Source organism: Chlamydotis macqueenii, chromosome 13 (assembly GCF_036417535.1).
Source record: "Chlamydotis macqueenii isolate bChlMac1 chromosome 13, bChlMac1.mat, whole genome shotgun sequence".
NCBI classification, from domain to species: domain Eukaryota; kingdom Metazoa; phylum Chordata; class Aves; order Otidiformes; family Otididae; genus Chlamydotis; species Chlamydotis macqueenii.
The window spans coordinates 14,115,639-14,135,247 of record NC_141568.1 but is presented as its reverse complement, the minus strand read 5'-3'; the positions used below and the strand labels follow the sequence as shown (position 1 = coordinate 14,135,247).

At 47.9% G+C, this 19,609-nt stretch overlaps 2 protein-coding genes across 2 annotated transcripts in view; both read right to left on the bottom strand.

The window, feature by feature from the left end:
- NLRC5 (NLR family CARD domain containing 5) overlaps positions 1–7,765 on the bottom strand; it is a 47,180-nt gene extending 39,415 nt beyond the window's left edge. The window contains exons 1-4 of the mRNA XM_086758492.1: positions 7,518–7,765; positions 4,459–4,623; positions 3,612–3,912; positions 884–946 (exon numbers count right to left, since the gene is read on the bottom strand). Of these exons, the coding sequence (XP_086614618.1) occupies positions 884–946; positions 3,612–3,912; positions 4,459–4,464 (370 nt within the window). The 5' untranslated portion in view covers positions 4,465–4,623; positions 7,518–7,765. The remainder of the gene's footprint in view (positions 1–883; positions 947–3,611; positions 3,913–4,458; positions 4,624–7,517) is intronic.
- A 769-nt stretch (positions 7,766–8,534) lies between these two features.
- Positions 8,535–18,610, bottom strand: CETP (cholesteryl ester transfer protein). The gene is made up of 16 exons (XM_010115612.2): positions 18,395–18,610; positions 17,312–17,426; positions 16,391–16,525; positions 15,788–15,858; positions 14,671–14,758; positions 14,465–14,534; positions 14,109–14,169; positions 13,382–13,473; positions 12,939–13,118; positions 12,424–12,474; positions 11,911–12,078; positions 10,383–10,450; positions 10,216–10,258; positions 10,061–10,130; positions 9,635–9,720; positions 8,535–9,543 (listed from the first exon to the last, which is right to left on the bottom strand). The coding sequence occupies exons 1-16, from the start codon at positions 18,537–18,539 to the stop codon at positions 9,469–9,471; spliced, it is 1,518 nt and encodes a 505-aa protein (XP_010113914.2). The 5' UTR covers positions 18,540–18,610; the 3' UTR covers positions 8,535–9,468.
- Between the last annotated feature and the right edge of the window lie 999 nt (positions 18,611–19,609).

Genomic DNA, 19,609 nt, shown 5'->3' with positions numbered 1-19,609 from the left:
TCCCTGCCACCAACATTAAGCACCTCTACGGGACACAAGGCCTGCACGTTGGAGTTCGCGTTGTCAGGGTCCCAGCTCAGCGACTCCTCTTTGCTGCAGCCTGCAGAACGCAAAGCTTCATTTCCTACTGCTTCGTTTTCCCCCAGCACGCATTTCAGGAGGACACAGCAAACTGACAGCAGATTTCTGTGATAATCTGGATTCATTTTGCTGCTATGTCCACCGTTTATCCTCTCACAAACCTAGAAGCCAGAATCACATCCCTTCTCTCTCTTTTGGCTGTGGGACTCTTCACGTGGGGAGGACCTGGGCCGGTGTTTCGTTTTCTAGGAATGGAATACCTGGTGACCGAGAAAGCAACTCAGAATTACACAGCTTCCAGTTACTCCAGCACTGAGTAGGAAGGCCTCAGTCCCAAATTCACCCCTGAAGAAAACCCTAGCACTACTATTATTTGTTCTTTTAAGCTTTGATTCTGACACTTCTGCAATGGTTTCTGCTGAATAGTCTTTCTGCTCTTCCTCTAAAAGCCAAACCGACTTTTGTCACCTACCAAAGGGCCAACCACAGCAAAAGCACAAAAAGTGGGGATTTTGCAGAGCGGGTGGGAGATTCCCTTGGCTAGAGAAACTAAAATTAGTGAGTTCCATAGCAGAGTCAGGACCAACAAGGCTTTTCTGAAATTCAGGGAGAGAAAACCAAACAGGGAAGGTTCAGCTGGAAAGCACCAAGAACAGAAAAATAAAACCTAAAGTTCCAGTGGCTTCCCCACACTGTGCCAGTGCTGTGGCCAACATGTGTGACATCTGCAGCCCTGTCCAGCCTATGTGCAGAGAAGATAAACTCCAAGAGCATATCACCCCAGGGTCTGTTCCAGCCTTACCTTTTGGCACAGGCAACTGGGCGCTCGCATCTGGGCATGCTTCTTGTTTCTGGCTTAAGTTACCTAAAGGAGTTGGATTGGAAATGACACAGAGTTACTGCAAACACCCGATTCTTGAAATCCAGGGTGCTGCTGGCCAAAGTCAAAGGGCAAGCAGCTAGCAACACATACTGAGTCTTGGTTTGCACCCCTGTCTAAGGGCTGATGCAATACAACCAGGTTTCAGGTTCCCCACCTGATCTTTTCCTTTCAGCTGGCTCTAAAATACCGTTAACCTCTGCTTTCAAGGGATGAGTGAAGCAACTTCTCTCTGTGATACAACCTCAGAGTGTGGCTTTGGCTGATCTAAAACCACACTGCGGCCCAAAAGGGAAGTCCTACTCTTCTCCATTCCTGCGAAGCACGAGTGTCTGTGATTAAACCGTTGGCAGAGTCAGTTAGCAGCCCAGTCAAGAGCCTTTTCTGACTCATTGCATGGCTCAAACTGCCACAAAACCCCCCTCAGCACAGCCAGCACCACAAACAATGTTCACAGAGCTTCAGAGGGAGATTCTGCTCAGGCCAAACAGCAGTCTGCATGCCACCAGGACTCTTCTATTCAGATAAACTCATGCCTGAAAGCATTGCTCTCTAAAATCAGATGGGAAGCCTTCATACATTAATTCCTTTCGCTATCCTTTCCAGCGTTTCCCAGCTGGGAGTGCAGACCAGTACTCTGGTATTTCTAGCTCTAGCACCTGCAAAAAGCCACAAGCACACGTGCTGCATGACGGCCTCGCACAAAATCCATTCAACGGCTCAAATATCCTGACTCTTGCCCTGTGTGCCATGTAAAGCAAAAGTAAGCCAGTGCTGGGGCAGGAAGACTCCATCTCGGTATTTCTCCACCACTCATCCCAAGCACTGCTTGGGCTGCCCCTTGGGTTGGTGGTAGCCCACATCAGTTCTCCAGCCTCATTCACTGTGCAGACACAAACTCTTTTCCCCGGGAGTCACTTCAGTTAAGGCAATCTAATGGTTCATCTTATCTAACCCAAGACTGCTTCGCTACTCTAAAGTGTGGTTCTGTGTTATCCTCCTCCAAACCACCAACTCCTGCCCACACCTTTGTTCAGCCCCTGCCACCACACAGCTATGCAGAGGGTCAGGGTTAACTGAAAGCGACCCGTAGAGCAAAACCGGAAGTAATTCATCTTCAGAAGGATCCATAATGCTAAACTGTTAATGCTACAGTTAAACCAGCAAAAAACAACTCCAAAACCTTAAGAGATGTCTTATTTTATGATATGTCACAGCATTAAAAGGCTGAAATCTGTTTCAGCTTCAGGACCGAGAAAAAGCGCCTATCAGTCCTTGTTCCCTATTGCTTGTCTGGTCTTTCCCCGTTTCGTCTCTGCAGAAGTAGCTGCTGCTGCAGCTGGTTATCAAAGGCTGCTGACATCCGACTGATGCAAGTAATGACAAGGAACAGCAAGCAGGGTAATTTGCCTTTGCTTATCACCAGCCAAAGTGATCCAGTAAGGGAGAGCCACAGCTGAGCTGGTGCCACAGGCTTCCACAAAAGAGAGCATGTGCACACCGTGTACGTAGCCTACAACGTAGCACGCAGTGTACTGACCACACTCTTTATGGATCACGGGATTTTCTCCACAGCCACTGTCTCCAGTTGCTAATGAGAGATACGGGGAAGTGGTTTTCTTGCGGTATGAGTATTTTAAGACTTCTGTATTTCTTGCCTTTCTGTATCAGGCAAATAAAAAAAAAGCTATTAAAAATTCACATAACAAAAAGCATTTTTTCTTCTTCAAATAAATCTATTAAAAATTTATTCTCAGCTTTATTGGAGAGGGGGTGCACAATTTTTATTGGTTTTGGCTTTTTATGTCTAAAGTTGATGTAATTTTTGTTACATCAACTTAAATTTCTAAGCCAAAAGTTGTGCTTCCAAGAAAAAAATACCACAACAAGTTTCAGCAGTTTCAAAACCTTCTTTCAAGAAATCTGGAAGAGAAAACTTGGCAAAGTAAACTTTCTCACCAAGAAAGATGGACTGAAGCTAAATTTTCTAATTAAGATAATCATTACCATTGAGAAACTCCTGAGCTACTATTACATCAATGCTTTCTGTCTCAGAGCTATCATGACGCTCTTGGCTCTCACAAAAAAGCAATCGGGAATCCCTACAGAACAGCACGCCTTCGGCCTCACATTTCAAATAGACTTAATTAGTGTCTGGGTAAAGTTTCTCTGGGTAAAGCGACTTTGCCCTTGGAGACACTTCCAATTCAGGAATCCAGATGCTATGACCACACAGAACCCTCCATCCTCAAATCAGGCCAACTCTTACTGAAAGAGCCAAGAAAGTGCCCACCAACACCAGCAAGGTGTAGCACAACTGGTGAAAAAGCAGGTCTGAAATTGCGAACTCTTGCTGTTTGCTGGCAATAACTATTTTTGTAGGGACTGATGTTATTCCAGACATTATGGTGAAAGAGACAGGGTGAACCAGAAGGGAAGTCAGATCATTTTTTAGAACAAGTGTCTTGGTTAAAAAGGCTTGTAGCTGCCTGGACATCACAGAGAGGACTGTCACCTCTCACTGATGAGGCACTGACCACACAAGCGAGGGCATTGGTCTCACTGCCCAGACTGGTCTGTTGGCTGTGGGGAGCCAAGGCGTGGGCTATGTTTGGAGACAGTCAGAGGAGGCTGGGCTGATCTCCATTACCTTCTCCCGTAGAACTCATGAGGAGTATCTCCAGATCCAGGGGGAGGTCACACTCCATGCAGAGGTACTGTGCAAACTGTTTCCAGGTGGCAGGGCCAGCCTTCTCCAGCAGGTCAAGAAGCACCAAGACTTTTTCTCTGTGGTCAGTGATGCCACCCAGGCCATCCAGGGCTGTCTCTGTGAGGAAGTGCTGGGAGGTCGTGAGCAGCCAGTTGATATGGTGACTGAGGAATTCCACTAGCTGGGGGCGGGCACTCGCTAAGGCTGCTTCCAAGTCTAGATCATCATTGTGAAATGGAGGCTAGAGGGATGAAGCAAGAAAGGGTAGAAATGGGCATAGGAGTGAGAGACGGTCACCCACACAGCCCTGTGGAGCAGCCAACACAGCCCTTGATGACTTGATCTACTTTTCTACTCCTTGGTCCAACCCAGTACTTCTTATCTGCCTTACCTGCACCACGTCTTGGGGAAAATCCTAGCCCAGCCATTATGTGGTGCAAGGACAACAGTGCTTGTCTGCACAGTGCCTAAGGCAGCAGTACTGCGAGGGAGAGAAGCAAACAACAGGAGTCAGTTTCTCTGCCATCAGCCAAGGAGAAGCTCTGTTGAAGCCTGTATCGCTGCGTGGCCATCCGCCAAGTATAACATCTCAGTCATCTTTCATATGCAGCAAGACCTCTGGAGGGACGTGGGATTGTAAGAGCAAGATAACTCCCTGCACAAAGGGCTCCGCTGTTCTTGCTGCTCCTTTTGTGGGGATGAGCAACTCATTTCTGCTTTGGTGACAATCTCACCCTCCATTCCCACTTCTTTCCCACAGCAAAGCCATGCACATATGGTCTCCTACCTGCATTGTTGTGTGGTCAGCCTCCTCTCAGTTGTCAAATGCAAAGGCAGCTTCTGCTCCATACCCTGATGAAGAACGGATCTGCTAGCAGCAGCGTTCCAGCACACAATGACATCTCAATGCATGGTGCATATTGCATGCAGTTGCCTCACTTGGTGCAGATGCCTAGGGATAACAACAACAGAGCAGGAGGTAGAAACGAAAAGACACAGGCAATTACATGAGTCTCAGATCTAGAAGCTCTGCCTTTGATCCTGCGGTCAGCTGCAGAGCTTTTTGTCCTAGGTAGCAACCTCAACTCAAACCAGCAGTGACCACAAAGTTTGGACATTTGATCCACTACTAGTGTGATGAAAATGCAGAACGGAGCCTTGTGCCCTGAGATGCGAGTGAAGACAGCCTTTACAGAAACACTACAAGGGAATCACAGCTTTTTCGGTGTCACTGCCTGACTTGAGCTAGTCTTCTATGCCAACCTGCTGCTCTTAGGCCCTCCATGGAAGCTGATGCAGAAGCAGCAGCTGCTTGCTCAAATCAGGCAGTCAGTCACACCCAAAAAAAAAAAAACAGTGAAAAGCTGATCCTCTGAGGTTACACAGAGGACTGGATGGGAAGGACCTAATCAGTCTCTTCTGTTCCTGCACTCCGAAAGCCAAGCAGACATCCAATAAGAGCAACGCTGGTGGTACTGTACGCTCTCTTACGAATCTCTGACTCTTCAGGTCAAAACCATGTCACACGTTGGTTATTACGCAGCATCATCATAGACTGTTATAGTGTCACTGCAAGAAAGACTCTACCCACGTTCCCATTCCAGATCGTACTTTAAGGATGCATTACATAAGAAGTGATGCAGCTCTGGGATCCATCAAAATGTGGCTAAAACCTCCAGTTTGTAAAATTTCTCTGATGCCTCTCATTGACGATTTTAACAAAAACAACAAAAATGTTTCTGGTGAGATGCTAAGAAAATGAGGCTTAACCAGAGCCAGTGTTCTCCTCAAGCCAGTTCCGTGATGCCAAAAACTGAACCTCCGAGCCTTACTAGAAAAGGCTCTGCAAGTTTTCATTCCAAATCTTTTATTATAAAATTCAGTATATAGTATAATGTATAGTAACACATACATTAAAAACAAAGGAAACAATGTTTCAATTGACTGGAAAGCTTGAAAGAAAACATTTAGCAGTTGCAAGCTTAAATAAACTGTGAAATAACTGGGGTTTCCTGCAAAACAAACAATTTCCCAGTAGCCTGGTCAGTCAGCCTTTAGGAAGCATCATTTCACGTTTCTCCAGTCCAAAAACCAGAGTAGACTCATACAAAATAACTGAAGACTCATATTCATGAACAAATCACTGAAAGGTCAGATGAAAGCTCAGGTAATACTGCACAGCTCCTATACTAGTACTGCTCTGCTAAATCAGATCATCAGATACGATGGGCAGTAGAATGCCTCTGAGCTCAAAATGAAGCACAAAAACCTCCCAAGAACAGCCAGAAAACTTCTGAGCCTTGACCCTTGCCCTTCGAATGCAGAAACATCATTAAAACACATTGCAAAAACACACCTCACCTCCCTTCCCCAACTTGGCATTCACAGCCACGAAAAATGAGACCGAAATGTGAAGCTCCCTGTTGCAAATCTACCAACTCCTTGCGTGCTCTGAGGAGCACATGTTACTTACCAAAAGGCCAGAAACAAGAGTAGCAGCACTGAAAACAAAGGGGGGGGGGGTGTCACAAAACAAAGGATCTGGAGGACAGTGTCCACTGCCTTGCTACCCCACTGCTCTCCTGAGGCACACAGCCCTTCGGTGCCTTTTGGGAGCTGATGAACAAAAGACAGAGCAAAATGAAAGTAAAAACAGCTAGGAAATCCCCAACTGCAACTCATCTATGGTGAAAACAGTGATGTGAGAAAAAATACCCAATCAGATCAGCAGAAGAGTGTTACCCTATTACAAAATCTCTGGCTAGATGATAATTTAGGCAAAGCTTTCGGGAAATGGTCCAAAGAAATGGGACTCAGGGGCAAACACTCTCACTGGAGCAAACTCTGACTTGGTTGTGGTTAAGGCTCTTACAATGTGAGTGTTGTTATTTACATGAATAGGTGTGATTATTCTGGGACATGGTAAAAAATTTATTTACCATTTCCATTGTATCTAAGAGAAAAAAGCAACCTGCTTGTCCTTTAGAATAGGGACAAAGTTTAAGAGAGAACGTAGTAGATGTGAATGACGTGAGGAAAAATCCCAGGTTTCTAGATAGAAGTGTAGGCACCAAGATCTCCACACCTAGCCAGGTAGGGTGCAACGAACAACAAAATGCTACTGTTAATGTTTCTCTAGATGCCAGAGAAGCTACATTGGAAAATCCAATGCAGCCTGCAGCCAAGAGTCCCAGCCAAAGCAAGATGGCACACAGCACTCTTTCAAAGTTTGTTTATTAGGAAAAAATACAGAATAGGTCCAGGAGCACTCACATCTCCAGATAGAAACGCTTGCTCTGGTTGTCTTGCCTCAAGGATGGCGCAGGGGATGGGGGGAGCTCCGAGAAAACCGGAGGTGGATGACAGGGAACGTGGCCAGCGAGGAGCAGCCGGGGAGGTGAGGAGCAGCGCCCACAGCCACGCTCTGCCCCATTTTGCCGCCTTCTCTGCCCAGATCTGGCCCACCACACCTCCCACTGGTGTGCCCACCAGACCAGAAGCTGCCACAGCACTCCCAACACAACCCCTCTATGCCCAAACCAGTAATTCTGTGCCTAAAAATCCCTCAGCTCATCCCTGACAGACTCCCATACATTGCTCCAGCTAGTAAAAGCTCCGATACTGGTTTGCTCCCAGCTGCTGGGCACACAAGTGACCTTCTGCGATGCTTCTGATCTTAGACTTGAAGGTCGGGCAGTAAAGGGCGCAGCCAGATCCCCAGTCCCCTCTAAACCTAAACCCTCATGGGGTGCACCCCACCACGACGCCTCCGTCCCGGGCGAGGAGGAGGAGGAGGAGGAGGGGGCAGCCGTTTACCACCCAGGGCCACCCGCCCGCGGCACTCACCCGGCTGGCGGTCCGTCCCGGCCGGCTGCCACAGCGGTGCAAGCGGCAGTTCAGGACCGCCCCGCCGCGCCGAGTCTGAAACGGGCTGGCGACGAAGCGGCTTTTGCCGGGAAATCACGTGGGAGCCCAGCACCGTGCCGTGCCAGGCTGGGCCGGGCGAGGCGGTGACCCTTAGCGCCCGGCTCCGCCGCCCGTTTTGTGCAGGGGCTCTCGGCCAGGCGAGGTGCGACGCCCCTCACCTCGGGCACCGTTTCGCGGTGGGAGCTGCAGCCCCACAGAGGGGCAGCTCGGGACACCCTGGATGCTTTCCCACTTCTTCCCCCCGTCAGCAGAGTGCCCACTCCCCCACGCAACGGCAGCTGTCTTGCCCAGCCCCGAGTGCTTGTCACCACTGAACAGCCCCAGCAGACACCTTCCCCCCAGCAGGGCAAGGCAGCTCCAAGGCAGAATAAAAAGGCTTTTTTTTTTTCCCCTGCCCTCTCTTTTTTATTAATACTTATCACTCTATGGGGATATCATTCCAGAGGATTAGAGGCTTGACAGAAGCCAGTTTGTATGGTCTTCAGCCAACACTGCCATGCAGAGAGGGAAAATGTCACCTCAGCTTCGGTGGCTTTAGAGCAGGAGGGAGTATGGACATCCCTTTGCCAGTACTGAAATAGCCAGTGATGGGAACAAGGCTTCAAGGCCACCATTGGCCACACCATAGTGTCACATCTTTGACAGCACTTGGCTTCTGCTGTGTCATGGACACAGCTGGTTGAGACCCAGTAAGATAAACCTTCCTTGGCTGCCACGGACCAGCCTGGAAACTCAGCCCACTCTATATGTCCCAGCCTTCTCACTGTGACCACTGAGGAGATGTTAAACCCCACAGTTACAGAGAGCAAGGAAGTATTGGGAGAGCTCAGTGGCCTCCGGCATTGAGGGTGGAAGAGGAGCAGGTCAGAGTGGCCTGGCTCAGTCCTCAGGGGGGACATCCATGGCAGTGCTAAGAGAGCAACCACCATGCCCATAGAGCTCAAGAAACTGAGGCTATCATGCTACCACAGGGTTCTTTGTGGAAGCCCCAACTTTACTATTGCTTTGTGGGAGAGGGGAATATCATCCTCTGCTTCTGTTAGTGTGACCACCCTTACAGTCTTAGACTTGTCTTCCACGTGAAAAGACAAATTAGAAGAAGGGAAGCACGAATTGGTACAGGAAACTAATTGAAGTACTTCAGATAAATTATTGCACTGTAGTAGGAAGGAACAGGAACCTGCTGTCTGACTAGATACTTACACTTTCTTTTATAATCTCTGTGGCTTCCTTATTTTTATTGTTTTTCTCAAGTTTGCTCCCACTGTCTCAACAACAACATGGGCATAACAATTTGCCTAGAGCTCTACACACCCTACAGACTCCATAAAGAAAGTACCCAAGGCACAAGATCCCTCCATTATTATACTGCACTGTAAATTCTCATCCCATTTACTTTCTTCAGCCATACCCAGGTCTTTTAGCATAATTGGTTCTGAGTTTATACGGAGTTTGGTAATGTCACTTGAGTTGCTGAAGGCTGTCAGAATCAGGATCCTCTCAGCTCATGGTAGAAGCAAAAACCCCGGATCAGCACAAAAGGTGCTACATTTCCAAAATGTAACAGAGATGCCAAAAAGTGGGCAAAGTCCACTTCTGCTGCCTCCCATGAGTGCTAACTCAGGGCCCATGCACCTCAAGAGTCCAATACTTACTCCTAAGCACATAAGTCCTTTAAAGATCCTGAAAAAAATAAAGATCTTTGCAGAGGAAAAGCTCTGTGGAAGTACAATTGCACAGAAACTGGAACATTCCTCAGGAAAAGGAAGGAAAATTCAATCGAATCTGATTTAAATCAGCTCATCTTTTAACAGGTTCACAAACAATCTCTGTACACAAGTTCCTGCACTCCTTTATGAAGAGATCAATTCTATAATCTTTTCTCAAGAAAATCAAGCAGCAAATGATTCGGGAAGCTAAAGTCAAGTTGCACAATTACATATCCCTAAAAAGGGAACAAAAAAGCAAGTATTATATAGGTTTACACCACTCCCAAGAAGGGCTTTGCGAGTCAGGTATTTCTAAACTCTACTTACCTTTCTTGTGATGATCTCAGGATTTCTGATCTCAAACAGATGAAGCCCTTTGCTGTTCATCAGTGAAGTCAAAGCCAGTTCAATCCCTATGGAATCAGTAAACCCATCCGGTTATGGGTACGGCTGTCCTGGCTTGCTGCTCATCCTGTACTGTGACCTTGTCTGCCTGTTACCAAAAGCTAATTGTGCCCCAATGCCCCACAACCTTTGGCCTGGTGGAAAACTCACTTTTTCCTATGTCCCAGCCATTTACAAAAGGTTCCCCATTCCCCAAGTGAATCCAGCAGAAATTTGCATCAGTAACGTAATCTCCCTCCCAACCAGCTGTCAGGGTTATTGATGTATTTTTTCAGTGCTTAGGTTTAGGACACCTGATGTTAGACACCTTACGGAGTACGTTGGCACTTCCGCAAAGGGAAAACTCACTTGAAGTCACTTCTGGGATCGCAGCAACCGAGATCATTGTCTGCAGGAAGTTTCTTATGGACGGGTCATTCTGAAAGCCAGAAAATTCATACAAAAAGGTTTTAAAGACATAATTTAGCCACAAATGGCCTAGAGAATACTTTCTTAGAACTTACCCCACTTGGATCAGCTCTGCATTTAAAGACTTTAAACTCTATCCTGAAGGGAAGGAAAAAAGAGGGGGGAAAAAAGTCACTAAGGGCTGCAGACATCCTCTCTTTGTGCTGCTCTCAGGCATGGGCAAAAAGGGGCAATGAAACCCACAAGAGACCACAGTACTGACCTGGAGTCCGAAGGGTGCAAAATTAGTTTCTTATCTGCATAGGCAGCTTGGATAGTGACAGTGATTTCCTGCACAGAGAACAGCAGAGTTGAGATGTAGCTCATCTGGACTTTTAACAGGGAGTTGCATTTGGACATTCTGGTTTACTTTCTGTGACCCAGAGTTCAACACCCTTCTGGCTTTATCTCCAGATATACTAGAGAAGGTCAGCATTTTCCTTCTCCATTTGCATGCAGCAAAGCCCCTCCTGATGCCCGCAGCCTCAGCCTGTGGGGCTCTAGACTGGCTCAGCCACAGGGCTGATGCTTTTGCCATTTTGGGACCCAAATCCTGTGTAAGGAAGGAAATGGTTATGTAGGGTGTTGTATCCCAATGGCCATCCATCTCAACATGAAAGATCGTCAGACTGGATGTAGAGAGGCCAGCCTCAGGATATCCAGGGCTACTACAGGTAGTCTTACCATACTGTTTGCATTTATAATCCAATTAAAAGAAAGCAATCACTGAATTCTAACCATTTAGGCTCATTTTCTCGCTTTTGCCTATGTGCAAACATTCATTTTAAAAAAAAAGCATTTTGTGAGCCAGTTGCAGGTCACGACCAGGGGTCTGGCAGGCCAGGAGCAGATCGCATCTCGAGCGCCACAATTTTAGGGACCACCTCTAGTTCAGCACTTCTGCAGTTCTACCAGAAATTTGTTTCAAGGTATCACCTGGAGCACAAAAACCAGCAGTGCATATTTCCCTGCAACAACCTGCTAACCATAGGATACTTGCAGAGGGCGGGAGGGAATTATTCTTGATTACAGTTTAACCCTTTAATTTAAAGGTTCTGGTCTACCCTCAGGCAGGGATTTTCTTTGGTGCAGTGTTTAGTGATGTACCAGCTCATAATTAGAAGGCTGGACAAACATACAGCTTTCTTGTGACGTTACCCATGACAGCAAGGCTGTCACTGTCAGCATTTCTTTTTTCTGCCTTCTTAGATTCAGTGTAAAGCAGTTTGGGGTAAAACACAGTGTAAAAGCAGGAACTTTCATATAGGCATACATAGAGGACAAGGTTCTATTTTGAGCTTCACATTCTTCAGACGTGTATCTTTGTTTTGGAAACAACCATCCTCTAGGTGGGGGCCAGAGCTAGAATTTGGGAGATTTCCAAATAAATATGTTCCTGCAGTACCTTCATTCTCTCCTAAAATACCTCTGCTAAAGGAGTTTCAATGTGTCCAATACAGGTCAATGGGGGCTCATAAGAGCTCTCTGGTGCTGCGCTTACCGCCTTGTGCACCAGTGATGGGCTGGCCTAACAGAGGAGGTGTTCAGCCAACATGGTCACTATCATGTGTCAAAGAAAGAGATAGGAGTGTTAAAAGGAACTGATATGTCTTCTCCACCTCCCATGGTTTAGCCAGCACGCCCTTCCCAAAGGGCTCTCTGTCATTACTGTCCCTGGGCACCAGGAGTGCTCCAGGCTCAGGACAGAGCCAGTCCTAAGATTTTCACAGTCAGAAGCAACGAGAACTGACCTTCTCCATGTACAGAACCATCAGAGGCTCTTCTCCTGCAGGAAAGATGCTGACCTCCGCTGCAACCAAGGACTTCACAACTGTCCCTTCAGTCTGAAGAGAGATTTGGGGATGGGCGAGACTCCACACCTTGGCCACAGAGTCATTATAGGAGGTGCCTTGAAAAATCTGGTCAAGTAAGGAGCAACAGAAGAGCCAGGCTTTTTCCATTCCGCATCCCAATTTCCTGCCAACTTGCTACACAACTGCATCCCTTTTGTAGTCCCCAACTCCTCTTCCAGTTCACACAAGCCCAATAACAGCTAGGTTCCAGGGAAGCTGTGCCAGCATGGAGTGTGGCGAAATCCTCCTTGCAAAGCACAACAGTTTCTCCATCAATCCCTGGTTTTCCCCATCGGGCCCACCCAAGACTCAAGTTATCAAGAGAAGGCCATGAGATATTACAGTCCAACAGAATCCTTGTAAAAAGTTCCGCATTTGACATAAAATGCTCTGAATAGGACCAAAAGTTACCATCTGCACCGCCTTCCGCTGCGCTTCCGTGTCTTCCATTTCAAACAGCACCTTCAGAAACAAACCAGAAACAGATTGTAGAAAAATTAGATACAAGGTTATAGCTAACCCTGATGCAGGCTGGATGGGCCAGAGTGCTGATGTGTGGTTTGTGGCCAGTTCAGAGGCACAGTTGAGTTTTTCCTGAGTTCCATCCCCTTTCTACCTCGTACTCCCATAGAAAATCACATCACTTTGAGCTTCATTCTTCAGACCTGTATCTTCATTTCAGAGACAATCACATCACAACTCAAAAGACAAGTTTTCTATCAGCTGGTGTTATCGCTCTAAGGGATAACACTACCTGGTAGCACATACTTGCTAAGAAAGTACCAATTTCTGACCAGGATCACATGTAGATCTGTCTTCTACAGAAATTACCTCTCACCAAAAAAAAAAAAACATTTAAATAATTTTTACTCTTTCTTCAAAATACAATATACGAGGCAAGGAGGGAACCACCCTGAAATAGTTACCTGCAACTTCTCCCCTCTGATGGTCAACAACAGGCGCTTATCCAAGAACGTTGCCAAAGCCAGAGAGTTGAGGATGTGTTCAGACAGCCAGAAGTAGAGCATTCGGGACTCAGTCAGCAGCGACGGGGAGAAAACAGAGTCAGTGAAGATATCAGAGTAGTTCTTGTACAGGACAAGGCCCTTTAAAAGAAAGCATGTTAGCCACGACAGGCGGCACAGAGACAGGATGGAATGTCAATACGTGTGTGTTCATTGCCAGGCAAAGCCTGGCTGGGTAGGCAGAGCAGAGAGCAGGCTGCTCGGCTGGGCAAAAGGCAGCAGCCCACGCTGCAGACTTACCTTTGGCTGCAGCACAGCATGGCAGCAAGGGACCAGCCCCTCCCAGCCCTCCAGCGAACATCACCAGAAAACTTTTGGTCTCCAAGCAGTTTGGGCTACTTTACCTTGTGATGTGATTCTAGGTAATTTGCTTTTATTAAAGGAACTGATGCGAGGGAGATATCAACGCTGATATCCTCATCCTGGACAAAATTTGCTGCAGGAAGAAAACACAAAAGCCCCACACCAGAAATACAATCTCAAGCAGGGCTTGTGACAGTTGCTATTAGGACTTGCTGCAGAAGGTGACTGGGAGTTTTAAAAGGACACAGGGATGGGACTGGGGGTCCCATTCCTTTGGGTGCTAGTACTGATATCGTGCTGCTGCTCACTGGCTCAGTTTCTCCACTGGGAAATATGGGCAATTACTCTCAGTTTTACATTCTGCTCCTTTTCTTTGATATTTGGGACTGGGAAGCATGGGAAAATCCTCATCAGGCAGATACAGATGCTGTATCTGTATATCTCAGCCCCAACACTCCAATGCATGTTCTAGCTAACATCAGTCCTTCCACGGCTATCCTGCGCCTCTGGTCATTACCTAATGAAGGAGAAATACCTTCTGAACGGAAAAGTGTCTTTCAACCAGTGCAATCACCCTTAAAAATCAACCTAATGCGGAAAATTCAAATTATAACATTGTTAAGGTTCATTTCACTGTTGTCAGAGGGTCTGGGATCTCATATACCTTTTCAAAGGACTTTTTTGATGGATGCGGCTACTGTCTTCTGGGGCTCAAATGTTAAAAGTTGCATACAAAAAAAAAGCAAGCAGAAAATAAATTTTATTTACCTGCTAAATCATGTACAAAATTTGCCAGCATCTGGGCAACAAAATTTATTTCATTGCACACCTACAAGAGGAAAGAAGAGAAAAACTGAAGGTGAATTTTGGGGAGAATTTTGCATTGTGGAGTGGAGCTAAGCTGCATGGTGAGACCTGGGGGCTGTTGGTCAGAGTCCAGTGCTGTCAGACATCCCCCAGCCTCCCACCTCATCCAAGCTGGGGGTTTTGTGAATTTTTCATTTGTCTTATTTTTTGAAAGCACTAAAAGTGTATTGCTATTATCTCGTGGGCATACGTGAGCAGAGGAGTGTGCAGCATACAAACCAACATTTCCTCTGTCTGCAGGCAGTGGTTGATCTTACCTGGCTCTTGAGAACAAGCTTCAGAGTGAAGGAAATGAAGTCTGTGAAGAGCTGCTTCAGCCAGCCTGGTCTGCATAAGACAGGGAGCATGGTCAAGAACCCACATCCCTGTAGTGGGTCCCCACAATGGGTAACACCTGGGCTGAAGCACTTGGGGATCAGCAGTGAGTCAAGCAAAGCCTGATTTTCAAGGGGGACAGACTCACTCCTTGTCTCCTTGGAGGTGAAGCATAAGTTTGTGGAAAGCCAGGTAGCAGTCCGAGGCATCGGCAGCCACTTGGTCCTTCTGGCACACTGCACAGGATGAAAGAAAAGAAAAAAAAAGAGCTGATTTGCTACGGAGACAAGGAGGATGAGCGCACTTTGCAGACACTGCAGACCTGGAGCAGAGCATCACTGCGGAGGGGCAGCCAGAGTTCCTCACACCTCTCGGCATGTTTCCAAAAGACCTGGGACCCTGCAAAGTTGAGCCAGAGGGAGCTACCTTGCACCTGGACAGAGGGTTTCAGGTCACAGCTCCAGCCAAGGCAGTCTAGTGGGCACCCTTTTTCACGCTTCATTTGGGTACTTGCCAGCTTCACTAGCTCCTACCATCAAGGACTCAGTTGTCCTCTAACATCACCCAGGAGAACCTGGGCAGTATATGCAAAACCAGAGCAGGGAGGGAATTTAGTCATATTGCAAAAAGCTTGGAAATTGCAGTATACTGTCACTGAGAGCTTTGTGCTGCCCTTCTCCCCAGGAGCTTCCCAGGAAAACTATTTTGAGGCACATGTGATAACCCACATCCCTCTCATCCCTTATGGGAAGTGGAAGAGTGTAGTTTGCTTCTGTCCCTTTCTAGTCCAAGTCTATTGACTTTCCTGAGGAAGAGACTTCGTTTCCCAGAGCACACCTTGTGTCTGACCTGGAGACAGCTGAAAAAGTGGACTAAAAGGATGTCCAAACCTTCTGCGCCAAAGCCCTCATCTGGCTCGCTCTTTTGAAACATCACCGTGTTTTTTTCAAGTCATGCTGAATAGCAGGAGATGAAAAGCCAGTCCTAAAGACAGTCCACAAGGCCAGACCATTCTTCACTTGCTGCTAGTGGAAATCAGCATTTCTTTGCTGAAATTATTTATACCAGCTTTCTCTGCTTGATCCATTTAGACTGTGAGGTCTTTGAGGGACACATTGTCTCCTATCCTGTGTGCAGAGGGCAGAGACTTCCAGCCTCCAGATGCCATCCGATCCCCGCAGAGGTGAAAAGAGCCAGCCCAGGCTCGCTGCCCACCGCCCGCACACACAGACCCCTGCAGCTAGCAATCCCCAGCTGTTACTCACTCAGTTTAATGTTTATCTGGAGGTCAATGGAAGACTCGATTTCAAAATCAACCTCATGAAAAAGCTGCAAACTGTAACAGAAGAAGAGAGGACGTTTAGCAAGCCGTGCTGGGAGCAGTTTCTCCCTGACTGCACATCCGCGGCGGGGTGGGTTTTACAACACCTCTCACATTGGTCCTTGTGCTGCAGTGTGCAAACCCCCCCCACTCATCTCAAATTCTCTGGCTTTAAATCATTGCAAACCACTGCCTTAATGGCACTTAAGAGAATGGGAGCATTCCGCCCCTTTTTTCCCCCACTCAAAGTTTATAGAGCAACAAAGGGGAGGGAAGAAGACAACTTGTATGCTTTGGCCATCTTGCCAAAGCAAGAGGTGATGGTGAGGGCAGAAGGCGAGATGAGAAGAGCGGTGCTGGGGCTAAGCTGCACTGCTGCTGTATGAAATCTTGCCTCGCTCAGGCAGTAAGCAGTGCTGCCATCGCTTGAGAGCCAGAGGAGCGCAGCCCCTCTGCATCTACCTCCACCGTGGGCCAGTCCTGCCTGCAGGCAGCAGCAAGAGCTGGGGCCGCGGTGCTTGGCAGCAGCCAGCCCCCGGGTACTTACAACCAGGCCCCGGCATAGCCGTAGGTCAGGGTCCCTTTGAAGAAGGCAGTCACGTTTTTAATAGCAATGTGAATGGCATCGTTCTCCTTGAGCTCCACCTCGCTCTGCTCTATGGACAAGCCGTTGACCTGGATGCTAGAAACAACAGACACCCAGTTTGTTCCCAACCCCAGGGCTGTTTGCTGTGACTGGGCAAGACAGGTTTGCTCCTGGGGATGTGGGGTTTCTAAGGGGCCTGTGCCAACTCCGGGAGGCACTCAGGAGCAAATCACAGGGGCCATGCACAAGCTCAATTGTGCTTTTTTTTCAGCCTCGGTACACTGCTCCTCTCTTGCAATTTTCAGATAAGAGGTGGGGGATTACCTTAAACAGGAAACAGAGCAACGTGCTCCAGAAACAACCCAGTTTCATTGCAGTGCTCTGTGTCAGCCACACCCACAGCAGGAAATCCGTCCTGTGTTTCCATCATTGCATTTGTTGTCCCCAAATAAAAGTTAGTAACACAGCAAAACCCAGCCTTGTTTGTCACAAAGCATGGCCAAGTGCCATCCAGCTGACAAGGGTGGCTCCAGCAACCCCAGCTGCATCCCCTCTGCCACTGAAGGGCCCATGGGCAGCATCTGTCAGGAGTACATCCCAGAAGCTCCAGCCTGCAGGGACAGAGCTCCCCATCCCCACTGTCAGAGATGTCCTCTATGGACTGCCTCGCTCTCTGCCCACCAAGTTGGAAAAGCTCTTAAATAATATATCAGCAGCCTAAACATTAGTGTGCAAATTGTCTGCAAGGCATAAATCAGAAAGTGTGCCTGCCCTAGTCCAAACCTTTGCTTTCACCAGGGATTTCTGGAACGAAGCTCCCTCCAACGCCAGCTTCTGTTCCCCTCCATCAGCCCACACCTCCCCTGGCACAGAGACACTCACTTGGTCAGCCAGTAAGCCACCTTGCCGAGGAGTCGCATGGACCTTTCCCCAGTGATGTTTGGGAATCTGGCATTTCTGAACGCTGCCTGAATGACCCGTGCTGTTTCCTGGTTCACTGTCAGGGGAAGAAAAGGGCAAAGATACCGAACTGCAATCTCTCCTGGCTTCAAAGGCAGGTCTGCACCCTGGATTAAAGCACTACAGAAGAGTTTTATCCAAGGCATTTCCATTAGATTAAGGAAACACTAGATGTCACTTCAGAGTAAATTAAAAAAATCCAACTTTAACAGCTGATGGCAGCTGTGGACAGCAGCACATGTGGCTTGACAGTCACCGGCAGGACAGTTCTCAGGGAATCAAGCCCAGCTTTCACATACAGCTGCAACCTAGGGGCAGGTTTTTTGAAAGGTCAAGGCTGTGCCCATCCTTACATCACACAAAGCTGTTGATTTTACTCCAGCACTTTTCTCTGTTGCTGCTTGCTTGTATTGCAATCAGCTGTTGGTCTCCGAAGGAAAGCTTCTGAGACTCAAGTTTCTGTACCCATTTTCCTAACATTATCCAGCCCATTCCAGCCTCAGATGTGTGCTTGTACAGGTTTTTTTTCCTTCCAGAAATACTGTCTTAGTTTGGTCCAGCATCCTTCTCTGCATGTAGCACTGTCAGAGAGGATGGGACAGAGCTGTTCCTGCCCTTTGCAGAAGCATTAATTATTCTCCCCCCACCCTCAAAGCCATCAAATCCTTGCAAATAAACCCACAGAAGCAGAGAACTCGTTTCTCCCCTTCTGCACACTAACCCCAAGAGATGAGTTTGCAGTGAAGTGAGAAATCAAACACATTTGCTCTAGCTCTTCCATCCCATCAGCCTCCGGTGAGGAACATCGCTAAAACTTTGGGCTAAGGAGAGGGGTTGGGGACCATTTTCTGTCTCCTTTGAGAAGCTGTGCCTGTTCAGATGCCCATGCTTTTACCCATGTTCCCAGGCAGGTATTAATACATTTTACCCCCTCACTTGGCTGATCTATCACTAACTTCTCCTGGTGGAGAGGGGTGAACACAGCCCCGTACAGCAGGCACTTACACAGCAATGCCCCGGACTCTGTCATCCTGCAGACGATCCCTGTGACGCTGTAAGGGATAGGTCCAAACTCACAGGCTGCTGACACGTGGACAAGCACTAGCAAGATCCCGAAGGTCCCCAGCCTCATCCTGCCAGTCCAGAGCATCTTCAACCACAGTAGAGAGCACCAACAAGAGCGACTGATTCTTGACTGTGGCAAGTGCTGCTTTCATACCTCCAAGCAGAGCTCGTTTGAAGCAGGACATGACCTGCTTCCTCTGGTTATCAAAACTCATCACACATTTCCTAATCTTCCTATAGTTTCCTTCACACTCTTCAAGTCACACGCTGCCTTCCTCCCACAGCAGGCGCTTGGGCTGCAGGGCTTTGCGCTCCTGCCAAGACTGCTTTAACTCAGGACTTGCATGATTCAAGGCAAGTGGAGAAAGCTGGAGAGGGATGGAGATGAGGCGGGAATAAAGTCAAGGCAGCAGCCTCACTCTCTGCCTCCTGTCAGTTCATCATTTGCTCTTCACAAAGAAGTATTCTGTATTTTGCATTTCCGCAGCAATTTCCCAGCAAAGCCCTGTTTCAACAACTGCTCCCCCTTGCACTGATTTTAGGCACATTGTGGGGAAACTGAGGCATGCTTCTGGGAAGCAGGTCCCTCCTGCTACTGCTGGGTGAACCCACATCTCCCACATCCCTGGAAAGCCCCGTGATCACAGGGCAAGATGCTCTCTGCCTCTTGGCTGGATTTGGGGACCAATTTGATTTGCCACCTTCCAGATGGGGAAGAATCTGCTAAGCTAGAGCTTCTCATGCACCTCTCAGCTGCTATTTGGGAAAAATTAGAAATCCAAGTTCACATTCACTCCCTTTGCACACCTGCCCTGCATGCCACATTCTGCCTCGCCCCCCATCCTCCTTGTGGTGCTGGGGCTCACCCCATAACAAGCTCCAGGACTAAACACAGTGAGGTTATTTCAGCAACAAGGCTTGCAGCACCTCCCATGAACCATTTTGCCAGCACAGACCGAAGGAGAAGGAAAGGAGAGATCTTGGCAGTGCTGCAGGAGCACACTCAACCCCCTGAGCAAGACAAGGTGCCAGCCTTCCCTCCTCTCCCTAGCAAATGGCCTGTCCTTCCTACACCAGGGGAGCACATTTCCTCCAGGGAGCCACACCATTCGGCGTCCCACACCCTGCCAACTCTGTTTTCTTCCTGAGTTGAGA